A 16,782-nucleotide genomic window follows, 5' to 3' on the forward strand; every position below is an offset into this window, starting at 1 on the left:
GAATGAAATGGATGCCGGAAGCAACATGCAAAAATTTAAAACAGTTTCCTTGACCTTGTTACAGTAAACACAGCATGAAAGCAACTGATTTTTTAAAAAAAATGAATATCCAATCCTACTTACAAAGCCCTTATCAGAGGTGGGCCTACATTGTGAATTATCCTGGGGAGGAAAGTTGGGTTGCTATCTTTATTTTGATTGAAGAAAATAGTAATTTTAATATAGGTTATAATGTTTAGCATATAATGTTGCTGTTAAAAGTTAAATACAAAATAAAAAATTGTTTCATCGAGTAGTTTATTCTTAGTTCTCTTTATATGAAAAGATTTACATAAATCGTTTTGTAAATGTTTATCATCCAGAAAAAAATAATTTTATAAATACTTTGACCAATTTCTTCTGTCATCGAAATTACTTTAAATAGTTTACTATAATTACATCATCAAACTATTTGATCACTACAGTAATGGTACTATCAAAGTTCAGATCTTTGAAGTTTGTGTAAAGTCAATATAGATAAATGTAACATTTAAGATAATACAGAAGTCTGATGGGTGATAATAAGTTATGCAACTGACTGACAAGGGAAACATCCATGGCACAAAAAAAAACAAATATTTGTTACTTTTGACCTTTTTTGGCTTTAATACCTGTACATTCCGTCACCAATATAAAGTTTATTTATTCTTTGAATGCTTTTTTCAAGTAGAATCTTAAAATTATCCTTGAGAAGTGGAGTGAGTTCCAGCATATGATTGTTGTTAGATTAGTTCCATTTAGCTACGCAATTGTCCCAAGCTATTTCTACTTTAATCACTTTGTAATTTGCTTGATTGCTATTTATTACCAAGATTATTTTTTTATTGTCAGTATTTCTTGTGAGTAGAATCTCTGATGTGGAAAGTACAAGCCAGCAGGGTTTTGCATCACGTCGTAGGACCCAAGGTGCTTTCTTTTCAAACATATTGCTATCTGGAAGATTTAAATACTCTTGGTTAGTAAACATACCAGAAATATTATAATGTATTATGTAACTCTATAAATAAAGCACAAATTTTTGTTATATTATCTGAGTGAACCAATGTGCGCAGGTGCTTCTCATCTTCAACTGATTATGGCTAAGCTCTTCTCCATTCAGTTTACTTTGTTAGAGAAAGGTTACCATGTTCTGTTTTACAGCTTGCTTTTTTAAAGTTGAATTGTAGAAGGGCAATTTACTGTGAGAGGCAATCTATGTGTTTTGTTGCTAGTGTTAATGGAGCTGCATTTAATAGCTCTGAAAACAGAAATATCAGTAATCACAGTCAAAGATTTGAAGCTGTTCCAAATTTTCTGCCCACTGAAGACAAAAGTTGTCAGGAATAGTATTCTGACATTAATCAACTCTCCCCTCATTTATACCAATTAAATGCTTAGGAGGTGTGACTAGTGTTGATTACTGTCACTTGCCAATATATTTAGATCTGTAGCAACTATTGCTCTAAAACCAAGTTGGAATTTTCTGTTTGACCAACACTTGAGGAACGTAGCAGGGGAAAAATTCTCGGGCTTCTGGGATTTTCTATGGAAGTGATTAGGAAATAGAATACAACATCTGCTCTAATAGGACTGAAAAAATTGTAAAAATACACATTACCCACATCCTTTGTTATTTACGTCATAGCAACACATGGCAGTTCTGGTATTTAGGTCACTATCTGCATAGACAATCAATTTAAATGGTAGCTTTGGCCATGCAATAATTGCATTGTTCAAAGTGAGATACTTGTAAAAATTTGGCCTCCAACAAGGTTAGGCTACAGTAGGGACTCAAGGCCCATTGTAGCCAAATGTGATGCCTGACCCAGGAAAACCAGCCAGTGTTAGGAGTGCAACCACAAGACAGGTGGAAGGCCCATGCCAAATACACACTAGGATTCTGCTGGAATGGAAAATCCTGTCCATACTCTGTCTAGCAAAATTGCTAATAACAAGCAAAAGGAGGAAGTTTATGCATCCAATGATCAGCAATAATCTTCAATCTAGAGTACTGTATTTCAAGGTATGATCTTTATTTCTACAAGTATGATTATGATTTCAATATAGCTCACTACTACAACTTCCCCTCCTATTCCCATTCTGACCCATGAACTTTTGGTTCCTATTCTGTTCCGGCTAAGTTCAGAAACAGCATTCCATTCCTTTCCTGAGCAATTTGCAGTTAATCTGGTCTGACTATTTCCATTTGTCATTTCAGACCTTCTTTGTAACCTTCAGTTTTTTCACAGTGGGTGGTGCTGGTGTTATGATGAAGTCTGTTGTTGCCTTTCCTCCATTATTTGCTTGTCTTTCTTTCCAGTTCTGAAGAAAGGTTCTACCTGGAACACTGACCACATTTTCTTTCTAGAGATGCTAACTGACCTGCTCTGTGTTTCATGTTAAGAGCAGGCTTTCTTAAAAGAGCATAATTTTCATTAAGAGGAAGTAATAGAATTTATTCTGCATTTAAATTGAAATAATAAAAATGCGCTGCTAAATCTTGGAGAAAAATGATTTTATGACTGATTTAACCAGTGATTTCAGCTGTCATGCCTACATACTGGTCTTGCTCATACAATTTTCCATTATACACTGTACATTTCTAGACTTCAGCACTGTGCACAATATTGAAAAATCCAATGTACATACCAGTAAACACAAGAGGGAGAACAGAAATAGGATGAGAAGTATGCCTAGGACAATGATTATTATTCCCCAATATGGAATTTCTATTTTGCTGGTAAAGATGGGTTCTTTAGCTTCTGCACAAAAAAATACAGGATACAGGACAATTAATAGTGAAATGTAATTGAATAAAATCTTATCATGGCAGTGATGTATAATAATTTACATAAGTGTACAGTGTCCAGTCAATTCAGGTAATGATACGTGGGGGAATTCTGCAATCTTGCATTTCCAGTGGGGCCACTGCAAGGTAAAAGGAACTGAAGTCAGACATAGAGCTACAACATCGTAGTCCTGACTCTCTAAGCAAGGTTCCCACTTGGAGTATAGATTCATGGATTCCTTTGTATGGCCTCATTTGAATGAGGCTAAATATACAGTACATCAGAAAAAGTTTGCTACTCAGTATATCACAAATAATGAGACTGTTTTGAAAAGATTGTTCACTCTGTGACATTGTGTGAAAAGTTAAATTCAACTTTAGCTGAATCCAAGCAGAGTTACCTGTGTTAGATTGCTTTGGTAGCTAGTCCCAGTGCCATAAATCCAACAATGATAGACTGGATAATACAATTCAAATAGTTGCAAACATTGCTATACCGCAGATACTGTCTCAGACCAATGGCTCTATAGCACAAGTACCAACTCATAACAGTGTACCTACACGACATGGACTACAGTGGCTCAAAAAGGTGGCTCACCACCGCTTTCTCAAGGGCAATTAGGGATGGGCAATAAATGTTGGCCTTACCAATGATGCCTACATCCCATGAACAAATAAAAAAGCTAGCTGACTTAAGTTATACTGACATGCTTGTCATGCCTGCCCAGAATTAAAGAAATATTTGGTATGCATGTAAAAAAGGTGCCTAAACTGTGTGGTCACAAGTGCTCCACACAGCCTGTCAATACATTAATGAAACAAGTTTCTTTGGTGTATAAATACTAAATCATGATACCTAGGTTATTGGTGACCGCAGTTTGAAATAGAAACAAATTAATAGAACAGTGATTGACACTTTACGTTACACAAAGACTATTGGATATCTCCTCAGGCAATCTAGAAAACAAAAAGGTTAGCACATGCCTAGCATGTAAGGTTTGGCAATTTAAATTTGACCAGAAAGCTGGCAGGAACAGCTGCTCAGAGTCAGCATTAAATTCATGGGTGGGAAATTGGGATCATTTACATCATTTCTGGGTATTATGAATGCACATCGAGGTCCAACGTGTTCCCTAAAGCATGCATGCATACCTTTGGACTGAAAGGTATTATACGCCAAATTGGTAAGGACATTGGTACACATGCAGTGAAAGGCTGCCGGAAGTATGCACAATAGGCTATCGTGGTGCATGCTGATTTGATGCCAGCAGTGCCATTTTGGAGCTCAACTTTCCAGCTAACACTTCACTTAACCTTGCACAGCTGAACACACATTCAGCAGCAGGAAAGACTCCACATCAGCATTTATTTAAGAGATTATCAGAAACGTACAGGTCAGTTCTTGGTTGATTTTTTTCTGTCAGTTGCTTCGATTCTACACATTTTTGGTGCTTTGTATAGTCCTTTTAAAGTTGCAAAAATCTGCAGTACGGTAGGTGCAAACAGAGTTTCTGCTGAATTCAAGTCTCCTGCACTAGCTAATTGTTCCCAGACAAGGGTGCACAAGTAGACAGCATGAATTGGAGAATGAATTAACAGAAGACAGGCAGAGCAGGACAAGCTGGTGCAAGAGGCAGGAAGAGAAGAGGGAGAAGGGCTCTCAGCAGGAGGCCAGGATGAACAGTATGTGAGACGTCTGCACTTCACTAAGAATGTAATCAACTGCAGCCTTATACCAGGGCAAGGATCACATTGCCAGTGACAGTGAAGGTGACTGTGGTGAAGAACTTTTATGTATCTGGCTCTTTCCAGGCAGGAGCTGGTGATGTTTGCCAAATCTTGTGATTAAGCATCCACTGTTGTGGAAGGGGGTGGCCACTGAGGCACTCTACTCAATCAGAGCTAAGCACATTTCATTCCTTTTTGCCAGGTGAAACAAGTAGGTGGCTTCATTAGGATTGCAGGTTTCCACAAGGTGCAGGGTTCTGTAGACAGTAGGCATGTCGTTTTGCAGGCACTGCATACAAACTCTTCCCTATACTGGAACTGAAAGGGATTTCAGTCCTTCAGAGTCCAATTGGTGTGTGACATAGGCAGTGAATTATGTAGATCTGTGCCCAGTATCTTGGCAACAGTGATGATGCCGTCATTCTGCAGCAGTTTGTTGTGCCGTCTGCTTTTGTGCCACCATGACAAACCAAAGGGTGTGACAAGGTCTCTCCACCGACACACAGGTGATGATCCATGCACAACATGAACACATGCATACGATGAAAGCCTTGCTGCCATATAAAGTGTGCTAGATCAATGCGACTGTTAACATGATGAAGCAACACTTTTGGTGCCTGGACTGCTTGGGAAGTGCCCAATAGTACTCAGCAGAGTAGATGTCATGATTCATTAATGACTCATCTGAAAGACAGCACCTCCGGCAGTGCAGCACCCCCTCAGTACTACACTGGAGTGTTAGCCTAGTTTTAGAAAGGCAAGGTAATCGATACAGCTGCTTCCTGGCTGCGCTAACCACGAAGAACTAATTTGTGTGTGATACTAATAATTGCAAACCCAATTTCCCATTCATATACAATCTCACACCTTATCTTGCCCCTGTCACTGACTATCACAGCGTCTGTCTGGCTATAAAGCAAAACAGAAGTGTAGGTACACCCACAGTGCTGTTAGGGAGGGGTTCCAGGATTTTGACCCGGCGACAGTGAAGGGTTGGCGATATATTTCCAAGTCAGGATGGTGAGTAGCTTGGAAGGGAACTTCCAGTGTTCCCATGTGTCTGCTGCCCTTGTCCTTCTAGATACTAGCGGTCGTGGGTTTGAAAGGTGCTGTCTAAGGATCTTTGGTGAGTTCCTGCAGTGCATCTTGCAGATGGAACACACTGCTGCCACTGTGTGTTGGTGGTGGAGCGAATGAATGTTTGTGGATGGGATGCCAATTAAGTGGGCTGATTTGTCCTGGATGGTGTCAAGCCTCTTGAGTGTTGTTGGAGCTGCACTCATTCAGGCAAGGGGAGAGTATTCCATCATAATCCTGATTTGAGCCTTGTAGATGGTGGACAGGCTTTGGGGGATCAGGACATGAGTTACTCGCCACAGGATCCCTAGCTTCTGACCTGCTCTTGTAGCCACAGTTCAGTTTTTGGTCAATGGTAACTCCCAGGATGTTGATAGTGGAGGATTCAGCGATGGTAAGGCCATTGAATGTCAAGGGCAATTGTTAGATTCTCTCTTGTTGGAGATGGTCATTGCCTGGCACTTGTGCGGTGTGAATGATACTTGCCACTTATCCGTCCAAGTCTGGGTATTGTCCAAGTCTTGTTGCATTTGGACATTGACTGCTTCAGTATCTGAGGAGTTGCAAATGGTGCTTAACATTGTGCAATCATCAGCAAACATCCCCACTTCTGTCCTTTTGATGGAAGAAAGGTCAATGATGAAACAGGTGTAGATGGTTGGGCCTAGGACACTACCCTGAGGAACTCCTGCAGTGATGCCCTGGAACTGAGACGACTGACCTCCAACAATCACAACCGTCTTCCTTTGTGCTAGGTATGACTCCAACCACAAAAGGGTTTTCCCCCGATTCTAATTTTGCTCCTTGGCTCCTTGACGCCACACTCAGTCAGTTGCTGCCTTGATGTCAAGGGAAGTAGCAGAACCCAAACTGGGGGTCAGTGAGAAGATTATTGCTAAGCAAGTGCCACTTGATAGCACTGTTGATGACCCCCTTCCATTACCTTACTGATGATCAAGAGTAGACTGATGGGGCAGTAATTGGCTGGGTTGGATTTATCCTGCTTTTTGTGTACAGGACATACCTGGGCAATTTTCCACTTTGCCGGGTAAATGCCAGTGTTGTAGCTGTACTGGAACAGCTTGGCTCGGGGCACGGCAAGTTCTGGAGCACAAGTATTCAGTACTACTGCTGGAATGTTGTTAGGACCCATAGCCTTTGCAGTATGCAGTGCCTTCAGCCGTTTCTTCATGTCATGTAGAGTGAATCAAATTGGCCGAAGACTGGCATCTATGATGCTGGGGACCTCCAGATGAGGCCAAGATGGATTATCCACTTGAGTACTTTTGGCTGAAGATTGTTGCGAATGCTTCAGCATTATCTTTTGCACTGATGTGCTGGGCATCCCCATTATTGAAAATGGGGATACTTGTGGACCCTTCTCCTTCAGTGAGTTTTTTAATTGTCCACCACTGGATGTGGCAGGACTGCAGAGCTTAGGTCTGATCCGTTGGTTATGGAATCGCTTAGCTCAGTTTACCACTTGCTGCTTATGCTATTTGGCATGCAAATGGTCCTGTGTTGTAGCTTCATATCTCATTTTTAGGTGTGTGCTGCTCCTGGCATTCCCTACTGCACTCTTCATTGAATCAGCGTTGATCCACTGGCTTGATGTAAATGGTAGAGTGGGGGATATGCTGGGTCATGAGGTAACAGATTATGGTCAAGTACAATTCTGCTGCTGCTGATGGCCCACAGAGTCTTATGATTGCCCAGTCTTGAGTTGCTCGATCTATTCAAAATCCATCCCATTTAGCTCAGTGGAAGCAACACGATGGAGGGTATCCTCAAGGTGAGGACTGGACTTTGTCTCCACAAAAACTGTGCATTGGTCACTCCTACCGATAACGTCATGGACAGATACATCTGCGGCAGGCAGGTTGGTGAGGATGAGGTCAAGTATGTTTTTCCCACTTGTTGGTTCCCCCACCACCTGCTGCAGACCCAGTCTTGCAACTATGTCCTTTAGAATTCAACCAACTCAGTCAGTGGTGGTGCTGCCAAGCCACTTTTGGTGATGGACATTGAAGACCCCACCCAGAGCACCCTCACTGTTTCCTCCAAATGCAGTACTGAATTATCAGCTGATGGGGGCAGGCAGAGGTGGGGTGCATTACATGGTAATCAGCAGGAGGTTTCCTTGTTTATGTTTGTCCTGATGCCAAGACACTTCACAGGGTCTGGAGTCAAGGACTGTCAGAGCAACTCCATCCTGACTGTATACTCTATGTCTTAAGGCCACCACCTCTACTGGGTCTGGGTCTGTCTTGCTAGTGGGACAGGACATACCCAGGGAAAGTGATGGTGGTGTGTGGGACATCTCACAGAAACATACCTGACAGACAAGGTGAGGCTGTTGCTTGACTAATCTGTGAGGCAGCTTTCCCACTTTTGGCACTGGTTGTTGGTAAGGATTGCAAGGTTGACATGGCTGAGTTTTCCCTTATCATTTCCAGTGCCTAGGCCTATCCTAGATTTAATTCCATTTAGGCTTTTTAGTGGTATGATACAACTGAGTAGGCCATTTCAGTCACATGTAGATCAGACCAAGTAAAGACCACAACATTAGTGAACTTGATGGGTTTTCCCAACAATCAGCAATGGTTTCATGATCATCATTAAACTTTTAATTCCATTTGTGGAAATGTTTTAAGCTATGCTATTTTTATTGGATTCAAATTTCACCATCTACCATGGCCGGATTTGAACCCAGGTCCCTGAAGCATTACTTTGGGACACTAGATTACTAGTCCAGTGACAATGCCATTATGCCAACACCGCCCCCGATGAAATTAAGAGGTGAATGCTTACACCATCTGCAACCTGGAAACCAGCCGAGAGCTGGAATGAGGGGTGGTGTGATGTGAGAAGAATGATCATGTACGGGTGTACCATCATCTTCAATGTTTCAGCCCAACCATTGCCACTGCCTCAGAAATGGCTGTCTCAATAATGGTCAGCACTGTCTCCTCCATGGGGTTAGAACCTTTCCCCTTTTCCAACTCCTACACTGAGACATCCAGTGCAACATCCAAAAACTATGTTGCTGTTCTCCCTGTTGTGCCACTTTTAATTTTTTCCCGGGTCAGATTCACATTTCGTACCTCCCAGTGACAATGCACCTCCCTACTAAGATGTGCAGGCACCTTTATAAGTGGTACTAGGCTTACTTGTCACCCTCTGGTTAGTTCTTGCGGCTTCTAGTTTGTGCCAACTTGACCTGCAGGAGAGAGGGATGTGTGTCAGTGAATGTCATGTGGCCATCCTGGTTGAATAGCTGGCAGTATGTGCAACCTGTGATATGTGGATGCATGACTTGCAGCAGCAGTGCCAAGTGTGTAAGAGTGTGGTGAAGCGTATCAATGTCAGGTATGACTCCTGATTGTTAGAGATTGTTGGTTGGTGAGTGATGGGGATGTAGTGATTTGAAGAGTGTCTGAGGCTCATTGTGCAATTGGTAGAATATGGCATTTGAAGATGAATTCACTGACCTGGAAGTTCCTGCGGCACTACATCCTGGTGCCTGGGGCTTGTGACCTCTGGCATTAACTTCCAGGATAATCTGCTCCCACTGTCTTCCGGGTGTGTGTATTGAGGACCTGCTGACACCTTGTGGATGCAGCTCACTTCTCCTCCATTTTAACTCCTCCACTGAGACATCCAGTGCAATGTCCAAAAACTGTGTTGCTGTTCTCCCTGTTGTGCCATCTTTAATTTTTTCCCAGGTCAGATTCACATTTCACACCTCCCAGTGACAATGCACTTCCCTACTAAGATGTGCAGGCTACCTTTATAAGTGGTATTAGCCACTCAGGATATTGGTTCCTCGCTGATGCGTCAAGCAAGCCAACAGCATGGTTAGCAATGACTGGATAATAAAATAATTAAAATGATGGTGCAGCACAAAGTTGATGTGTTGCCTGTGCATTGCAATCAATGGACTTGTGTTAAACACGCATTGCCCATATTGTGATGCTATCGAATTTAATCCCCAATTCAATTTGGAAAAAAACTTGCTATGGGTGCTAGGTTGAAACTGTGCTCGCACCAGGTGTGAAACCCAATCAAAGTCCTATAATTCAAAATCTACTTTTCAGCAATCATGTCAGTTCCAACATTATTCTGAAAATTCTTTTTAAGTGTTCTTGTTGATGGGCTTAGCATTTATAACAAATAACTGCCTTTATCAAACAAATGTCTATTGCTAATTCCCTCAAGCCCAAAATCTGAAAAGCTAAAAAAAAAATGCATATTACCAGTAATCGCCGGAAAGCTTTGGTAAACAAATGAATCTTTGTAGAGAATTTATAGCATCACCTTTCTAATAATCTGTATAACTCATTAGTGATTGGAGTATCTCCCTCCACCCACCCCCTCGACTCTCCGGTGACTCTGCCATTACTTCCACCTTTGCTGGGAGATAAAGTAGTTCCTCCACCATCTCCCTACTTGGAGTATATCAAAATGAGAGCCACACTCAACACCATTATTTGACCATTCACCACCCCAAAAAAAATCACTTCAATCCACTTTTTGCACAATAGTGAACTAGCCTTGATTCATATTTAATTACTAATTCAAATGAAATATTTAGAAATGAAGAAAATTAGAGTTGATACTTTACCCACTGTCAAACTGTTATTTCGTAGCTGGTAGACATTTCCTAGCAAGTTTGTTCCATTTGTTCCAATGGCAAATTCTGTTCTGATTTGTGCTGCTATCACTGGTTCATTTGCAGCATTTGGATTGAAGTAACACATGCAGGTACATTTAACTGGTCCAATTCTATTGGGAAAATTCAAAGTTAGAGAAAAATAGATTCCTTTCCCTTCAAAGTGTGCGTAACCTAAATGGATGAGTAACTTAACAACACACAGATGATGCTGTGGTGTAATATTTAGGATTCAGTGATTCAGTATATATCACAAATGTTTACACATCAAGTTTGAATCAAAGTGTCTTATCCTTTCAAGACTATTTCAAAAGTGCAGCAAATATAGTAGCAGCTAAACTATAATTTTCATTGCATCATTATGTAATGTACCATAAAGAAGTTCAGCATTCTGTAACACACTGCATCATAGTTTCAGGACACATTCTCTGACTATGGGTGGAATCGTCCCAGATTTGCACGAAGTACAGTAGCAGGCATGGAAAAAGATGCTTTACCCACTGGCCGCAGCAGCAGGTTTTCACGCCATATCGTTCCCCTTCCCACCTCATAGATTATGCAGTCACGGGAAACACGCCAGATAGCTGGCCCCCAATTTGCCCACCGTGCCATTACATCACCACTTCCTCACCCTAGGCACCATATTTAAACTGCAGCCACACGCACAGTTATCAACGTTTGCAGCCTAGGGCTGCTCCAGTGAAGACATGGCCCCAAAAGCCAAAAAGAGTGCAGCCCTCCAACTCAGTTACCCATCCCTTGGACATCTTTCGGACAGCATGGAAGCCTGCTGTGACATCTTCTACCCCCGCTCTGGCCTCAGGAGGCTTCTCACTCTCACCACTCTAGTTTGGGAGGTGGTGGCAGAGGTGGTCTGTGCCAACGTTGCACACAAGAGGTCAGCCATCCAGTACAGAAAAAGGATGAATGATCTCATCCGTGCTGCCAGGGTAAGTCAACCATCTCATCGCTCTCAACTCACACACTCACAAACCCATCACACATTCACTGGCACCTCACTCACTGCCAGCTCAAGGGACATCACCACTCACTCTCTCACCCACACCCTCACATCTCCATCTGGCCTCTTCTGCTCTGGAGATTGGTTCCTCATCCCCTCCATGGCTCCACTCAGCACACACACACACACACACACCTAGCATCCTTCTCATTTGGCCTGGCATGCGCCTTCCTCACACTCTCTCCATCTGCCTTTATGCAGGATAAGGTTGCGCATTATCAATGGGAGAAGCCCCAGACTGGCTTGGAGTGCTGGACATCAAGGTCCTCTCCTTGTTTGAGAGCTGCATTGTCGGAGAGGACATGGACTGTTCCTACAGTGATGGTGAGGTCGGTGGCAAGCATCCACTTGAGGATCCTGCACCAGATTATCCCACTCCCAACGCTGCTCTGAGTCCACTGTTCTGTGTGTAACGCAGCTGCCAGGCGTTAATAATTTCCACTTTCTCTTCCAGACACATCTACCATGTCGCGCTCAGGGAACCTTGACCCTGGCCCCAGCGCCAAGAGCATGTTGCATGAGAAACTTAGGGCAGCACCGTTGAAGACCCCTCACAGCGCTCACCCACACCCTCCACCTGCGCAGCGACACACGCCTTGGTGGCACCTAGATGTATAGCAGCCTAGGGATCACAATCTGTTCCGCAGCAGGCAGAGGCAGGGACATCTGAGGTCACTGGCACTCAGAGGACTGCTGGAGGCAAGGAATCTGCTGAGCCCGAGTCAAATGATGAGCCTCTGGACTTGGTCCTCAATCAGTTGTTGGAGCTGCAAAGACAAAGACAATGATGGGAACATCAGAAAGGGATGTCAGGTGCACTCCACAGATCGCAAGGGTCGATGGAGGAGTCCATCCGCCTTCATTCGGAGGTGATAGCACCAGCATGCTGACACATCGAGGTCAACACTGGCAGGATGACGGGCGCTATGGAAACCTTGGTCCAGGACATTGGTTCTGCACTGCAGTGCAGGCTGAACTCCATCACTCATGAAATGGTTGGCCTCCAACAGTGTGAATGTGAGAGGGGTGCGGGGCAGCTCGATCTCACTCCAGCTTCCCCTTCTCCTCAAGGAGTCAGTCGGGCTGTCAGGCACCCATAGGGAGGAGGATCAGCAGTTCAACACCCCAGGTGACTCCGGGAATGTCTGTTCAATCCAAATTCTCCTCTTCCTGTGACCCCATCATTTCCAGCTTCACCAGCTGGGAAGGGTGCGCGTGGACCACAGCAGGGTACCCAAAGCAAGCCAGAGCCCTTCAGGACTCGGCCCTCCAGAGCACACCTGCCAATTTTGTCACAGACAGCAGGCTGCCTCCACCTCCACTATGGATGTCGGGGGAGCAGCAAGATGTAGTGGTAGGGTTAGGAAGGTTAAGAAGATGTCGTTGCACAGCCTGGACAGGGGTGCTAATCACTTGTATATAATGTTCACTATTGTAAATAAACCCCCAAGAATGTCTCCTTGTCTTTGGCTCCTATAATGAGCAGTGTTCATGTCATTCAGATGTGAAACCTTGGTTCCTGCGCAAGATAAAGGCAAGTGTTTCAGTTCAGGGCCTCTTCCCTGTGCAGTGTGCAACCTTCAGAGCAAAGTGATGGTCTGGCTTCACATTCACTGGACCCATTATTCATGCCTGCACCTCAATGGTGCTTGTCATTGCTGCCAGAATGTTGTGGGCATGCATCACAGAGTTCTGTCATTCTCTCTGTGTGCTCACAACGCCTTTGAGGTCAGGCTGGCCCCCCCCGATCTCTTCAGCATCTGTGTAAGGTGACGGTCTAGTCCTGAAGGGGACAGGTGCTGAAAGCTGCTAAAGGATCAGGTGCATCTCAATGATATGACCCTGATCACAGAGCACAGGCAAGCTGCTTTCAGCCAGACAGAGTCAGACATTCACAGGTGCAATGTGAGCATGTCAGGACTGTCCTCACTGCATGTCATCATCATCCTTCACAAATCTTGGAGCTATTAGGGCCTCACGAGCGCGCCTGCCTTGGCCAGCGTGATGGCCTCATTGCCGGCATCCTAGCCTTCGAGGGCCTCATCATCCACATCCTCTTCGATGTTCTCCTCATTGGAGGAGATGTGCAGCTCTTCCATCTCCCCTTCAGCCACGTTCACTCCATCACCCCACCCCTGCTCCGTTGCAGTGCCAGGTTCTAGAGTGCACAGCAAGCTATGATGATGTGTGACACCATCAGGGGACTGTATTGCAGTGCTCCAGTAGATATGTTGAGGCACCAGAACCTCATTTTCAACATGCTAATTGTTTGCTCCACCAAAGTCCAAGCTGTGGCATGAGCCTCGTTGTTCCATCTCGGTGCTGCAGTCTGAGGCCACTGCATGGGAGTCTACAGCCACGTCCTCTGTGGGTAGCCCTAGTCCCCGAGGAGCCAACCCTGCAGCCTCTGTGGACCATGGAAGATGTCAGGGATCTGAGACCTGCTAACGATGTAGGAGTCATGGACACTCCCTGGGAATCATACACAGGCCTGTAGGAAGCATTTGTGGTGGTCACCAACCAGCTGAACATTCAGCAAGTGGCAGCCCTTGTGGGTGACGTAGTTGACTGTTTGTTGCCACAGGATCTAAGTGCCATGAGTGCAGTTGATGGCACCCTGCACCTGTAGAAAACCAGAGATCACCACAAATCCCAGCACTATTGCTTCCTGGCTTGCCTGATCATGGGCAAAATGCACAAGGTTCTGTGCCTTCATGAAGATGGTGGACCACCTGGATGCAGTTTTGGGTGGAGGCTTGCAAGATCCTGCAGTGGTCACCTGTGGAACTCTGGAAGGAGCCACTGGCATAAAAATTGAGCACTATGGCCACTGGCAGTGGATGCCCTCCATGTCCCTGTCATGCCAAATCCTGCAGCAGGTGACATACATGACCGACTAGCTCCCTAAACATGCGCAGTCTTCGGTGACACTGGTTCTCAGTCACTTGCAGGAATGACAAGCGGTATCTATAGACCCTGGGCACCTACGAGCAACTGCTCAGCTGTATATCTTCAGCTGCGGGTGCAGCAGGCCCCACCCCTTCATCTTGAGGGAGGTGCTCCTCCCTTTGCCTCTGCCGCCCTCTTCTTCTTCTTCTCTGCTCTCTGTAAGCCATGAGACATACCGCTAAATCACCAGGCTCCATGATCCTGATGTTCTCCTCCTGCAGGATCAAAGAGAGAGATGTGTGGGTTAGCATAGATGCACTAGGAGCAAGTCTGAAAGCCCCTTTACGCATTCAGGAGAGTGCTGGCCATTACTTGGATGGCCAGTGTGTAGTCCGCTCATTGTCTGTCCGAAACCTCCACCCACCTCCGGCCACTCCACTTGACTGATTGACTCTCAGCTCAGGCACAGGCATTCTCCTAATCCACACTGCAAGGCTGCACTGTTAGCTTGAACTATGCTGGATACTGGTCCAAACCCGAATAAAGACATTGCATGGGGCCTTGAGTGCCTCCACCAGTGACTGTGCCATGGCCACCTTTTGCAAGGGAGTTTTATAACTTGCCCAGTCGTTCAAATGTTCTGCAGCCCCTAAAACACACATTAATTTGCAGTCTGCACCCGAGAGGTGAAAAGTTTTGGAGCATTCGGTGGCATATTCATGCTTTTGCATTGCTTCAGTGGGCAGAAATACTTCAGAGGCCCAGCTCCAAGCACGTCGATGGAGCTGCTGCTGAATGGTTTCAGCTATGGAAGATTGTTCACTTTTGACAAGCTTTTCCAAGTGCATGGCCATTTCTCTCATTCCCCCATCATGTGCTTGTGTACTCGCTTCAATCTGTGCTGCCCTGCCACCCGCCCAGCCCACCCCCCACCCCCCCCTGCCCATGAAACCATAGCCACACTGGAGCCCTTGCCTTGGCATCGCAACGAAAGCCAGCCAGGAAAAAGTGACTTGCCTGTGCCCGCCCCCCAAATGCACAGCGCCTCTTCCGTGATGTCCTATGGGTGGTCCACACAAGCACTGTTCCCCTCGAAGTTCAGCTCACCAGGTCTATGCCTTTTAAAGGCAGTCATAAATCACACCGTTCTGAAGACACGCTGAGGTTGGAGGTAATTTTGACGTCGGGGGATGATTCCGGCATGCGGACGCAATGATGAGATCAGATGCATTATAATTAAGTTCCCTATGTTGGATGGGGGCAAACGTGGCCCGCCATTGATGGGCAGAGCAGACGACAACAAACTGATTTCACGACAGTGTAAAATTGATTTTTGGTCTTCTCACCATATTGCCTGCCCGTGCCCGCCAAGACACCTGCCACCAATGGGAGTGGAAATTTCCAGCCTATGTTTCATGTCTTTTACTCTCATATGACATAGTTCCCAGAGCATAGTGAATCAGAAAACTGTTTTAAACACTACAGCTTGGTCGACCACCCTTTTCAGTGCTGCTGGAGGTTGGCGTAGCATCGTTTGAATAAAACATGCAGAAACTGCCCAACACCTGGCCAGATTGACTGCCTGGCTGGCGGATGGAACCAGAAACTCGTGGCAGGAAGAGGTAGCCAGGAACTGCGAGAATGATCACCAGCAATCCATATGGGGTGGGGTACTCTAGTCATGATCAGGTTGGCAGAATGAGTTGGGGGAGGGTACCAGAAAGATTAGGACTGTAATTGGGGCTGGGGCAGCCAAAGCCTTCCTTATCATTAAAGGTCATTCTTTTGCTTAACCTCAAATGGTATCTAACATGCACAATAAACCCACTTACCTCAGTCCTGTAACTTTACAGTTGCGATAGCTGTCCTTTAAAGAGGACTTCTTATACAACGCTGTGAGCTGAAAAATAGATACTATAATAAGAAATGGGAAATAAATCTTACTGAAGATATTGAAATAAAGATCCATGAAGTAGATTTTAAACAAAAAATAAACAAGTTAAGAATTAAATAACAGTCCAGTAAGAAAATTTGCTTGAAAGCAACTGATGCATCTGGTCTTCTGCGCAAGTTTAAATTTTAAACAGTGATTGGAAAATAATCCTTACCATTTTTGTAACATTAGCAACAATGCTTTGATATTCAGGGGAATTGGGGTCATTAAGTGCTTCAGTGAAATTTCTGTTAATTATTGTGAAGTTAAGCTCAAATGACAAGTCTGCTTCTCGGACTGCAGGTAAAGATATAGTTGATGTTGTAGTTGGTTCCAATTCTTGGTAACCTGAAATTAAGATGAGGAATGTAAATATTCTGGCAGGGTTTCAACAAGAATATCACTTATTGCTGAAGGCCTGAAATGTACTAGTTTCAAGATTACAAAAAGCATTTAAATTTCATTTTATTTTTCTGAAAATGGGAAACTGATTCATCTGTTCATTTTTGGGAAGCAATCTATATGGAATCTTTTTTAAAAAATTTCTGATCTCTTGATCTGCGTCTTGATTATTCATATTTTCTGGAAATTCAAGGTCAGCAGGATCAGGGCGGCCACCATGCATTTTTTGTAATGTTCAGGGCTTTAGTGTTTGC

At 44.5% G+C, this 16,782-nt stretch overlaps 1 protein-coding gene across 1 annotated transcript in view; it reads right to left on the minus strand.

Moving 5' to 3' along the window:
• Window positions 1-280: 280 nt before the first annotated feature.
• Window positions 281-16,782, minus strand: part of LOC121287595 (mucin-16-like) — a 61,131-nt gene continuing 44,629 nt past the window's right edge. Inside the window, exons 27-31 of the mRNA XM_041205522.1 lie at window positions 16,302-16,474; window positions 16,026-16,093; window positions 10,236-10,396; window positions 2,668-2,780; window positions 281-972 (exon numbers count right to left, since the gene is read on the minus strand). Coding sequence (XP_041061456.1) covers window positions 853-972; window positions 2,668-2,780; window positions 10,236-10,396; window positions 16,026-16,093; window positions 16,302-16,474 — 635 coding nt within the window. The 3' untranslated portion in view covers window positions 281-852. The remainder of the gene's footprint in view (window positions 973-2,667; window positions 2,781-10,235; window positions 10,397-16,025; window positions 16,094-16,301; window positions 16,475-16,782) is intronic.

The sequence above is a fragment of the Carcharodon carcharias genome, chromosome 14 (genome assembly GCF_017639515.1).
Source record: "Carcharodon carcharias isolate sCarCar2 chromosome 14, sCarCar2.pri, whole genome shotgun sequence".
In the NCBI taxonomy this organism is placed as follows: domain Eukaryota; kingdom Metazoa; phylum Chordata; class Chondrichthyes; order Lamniformes; family Lamnidae; genus Carcharodon; species Carcharodon carcharias.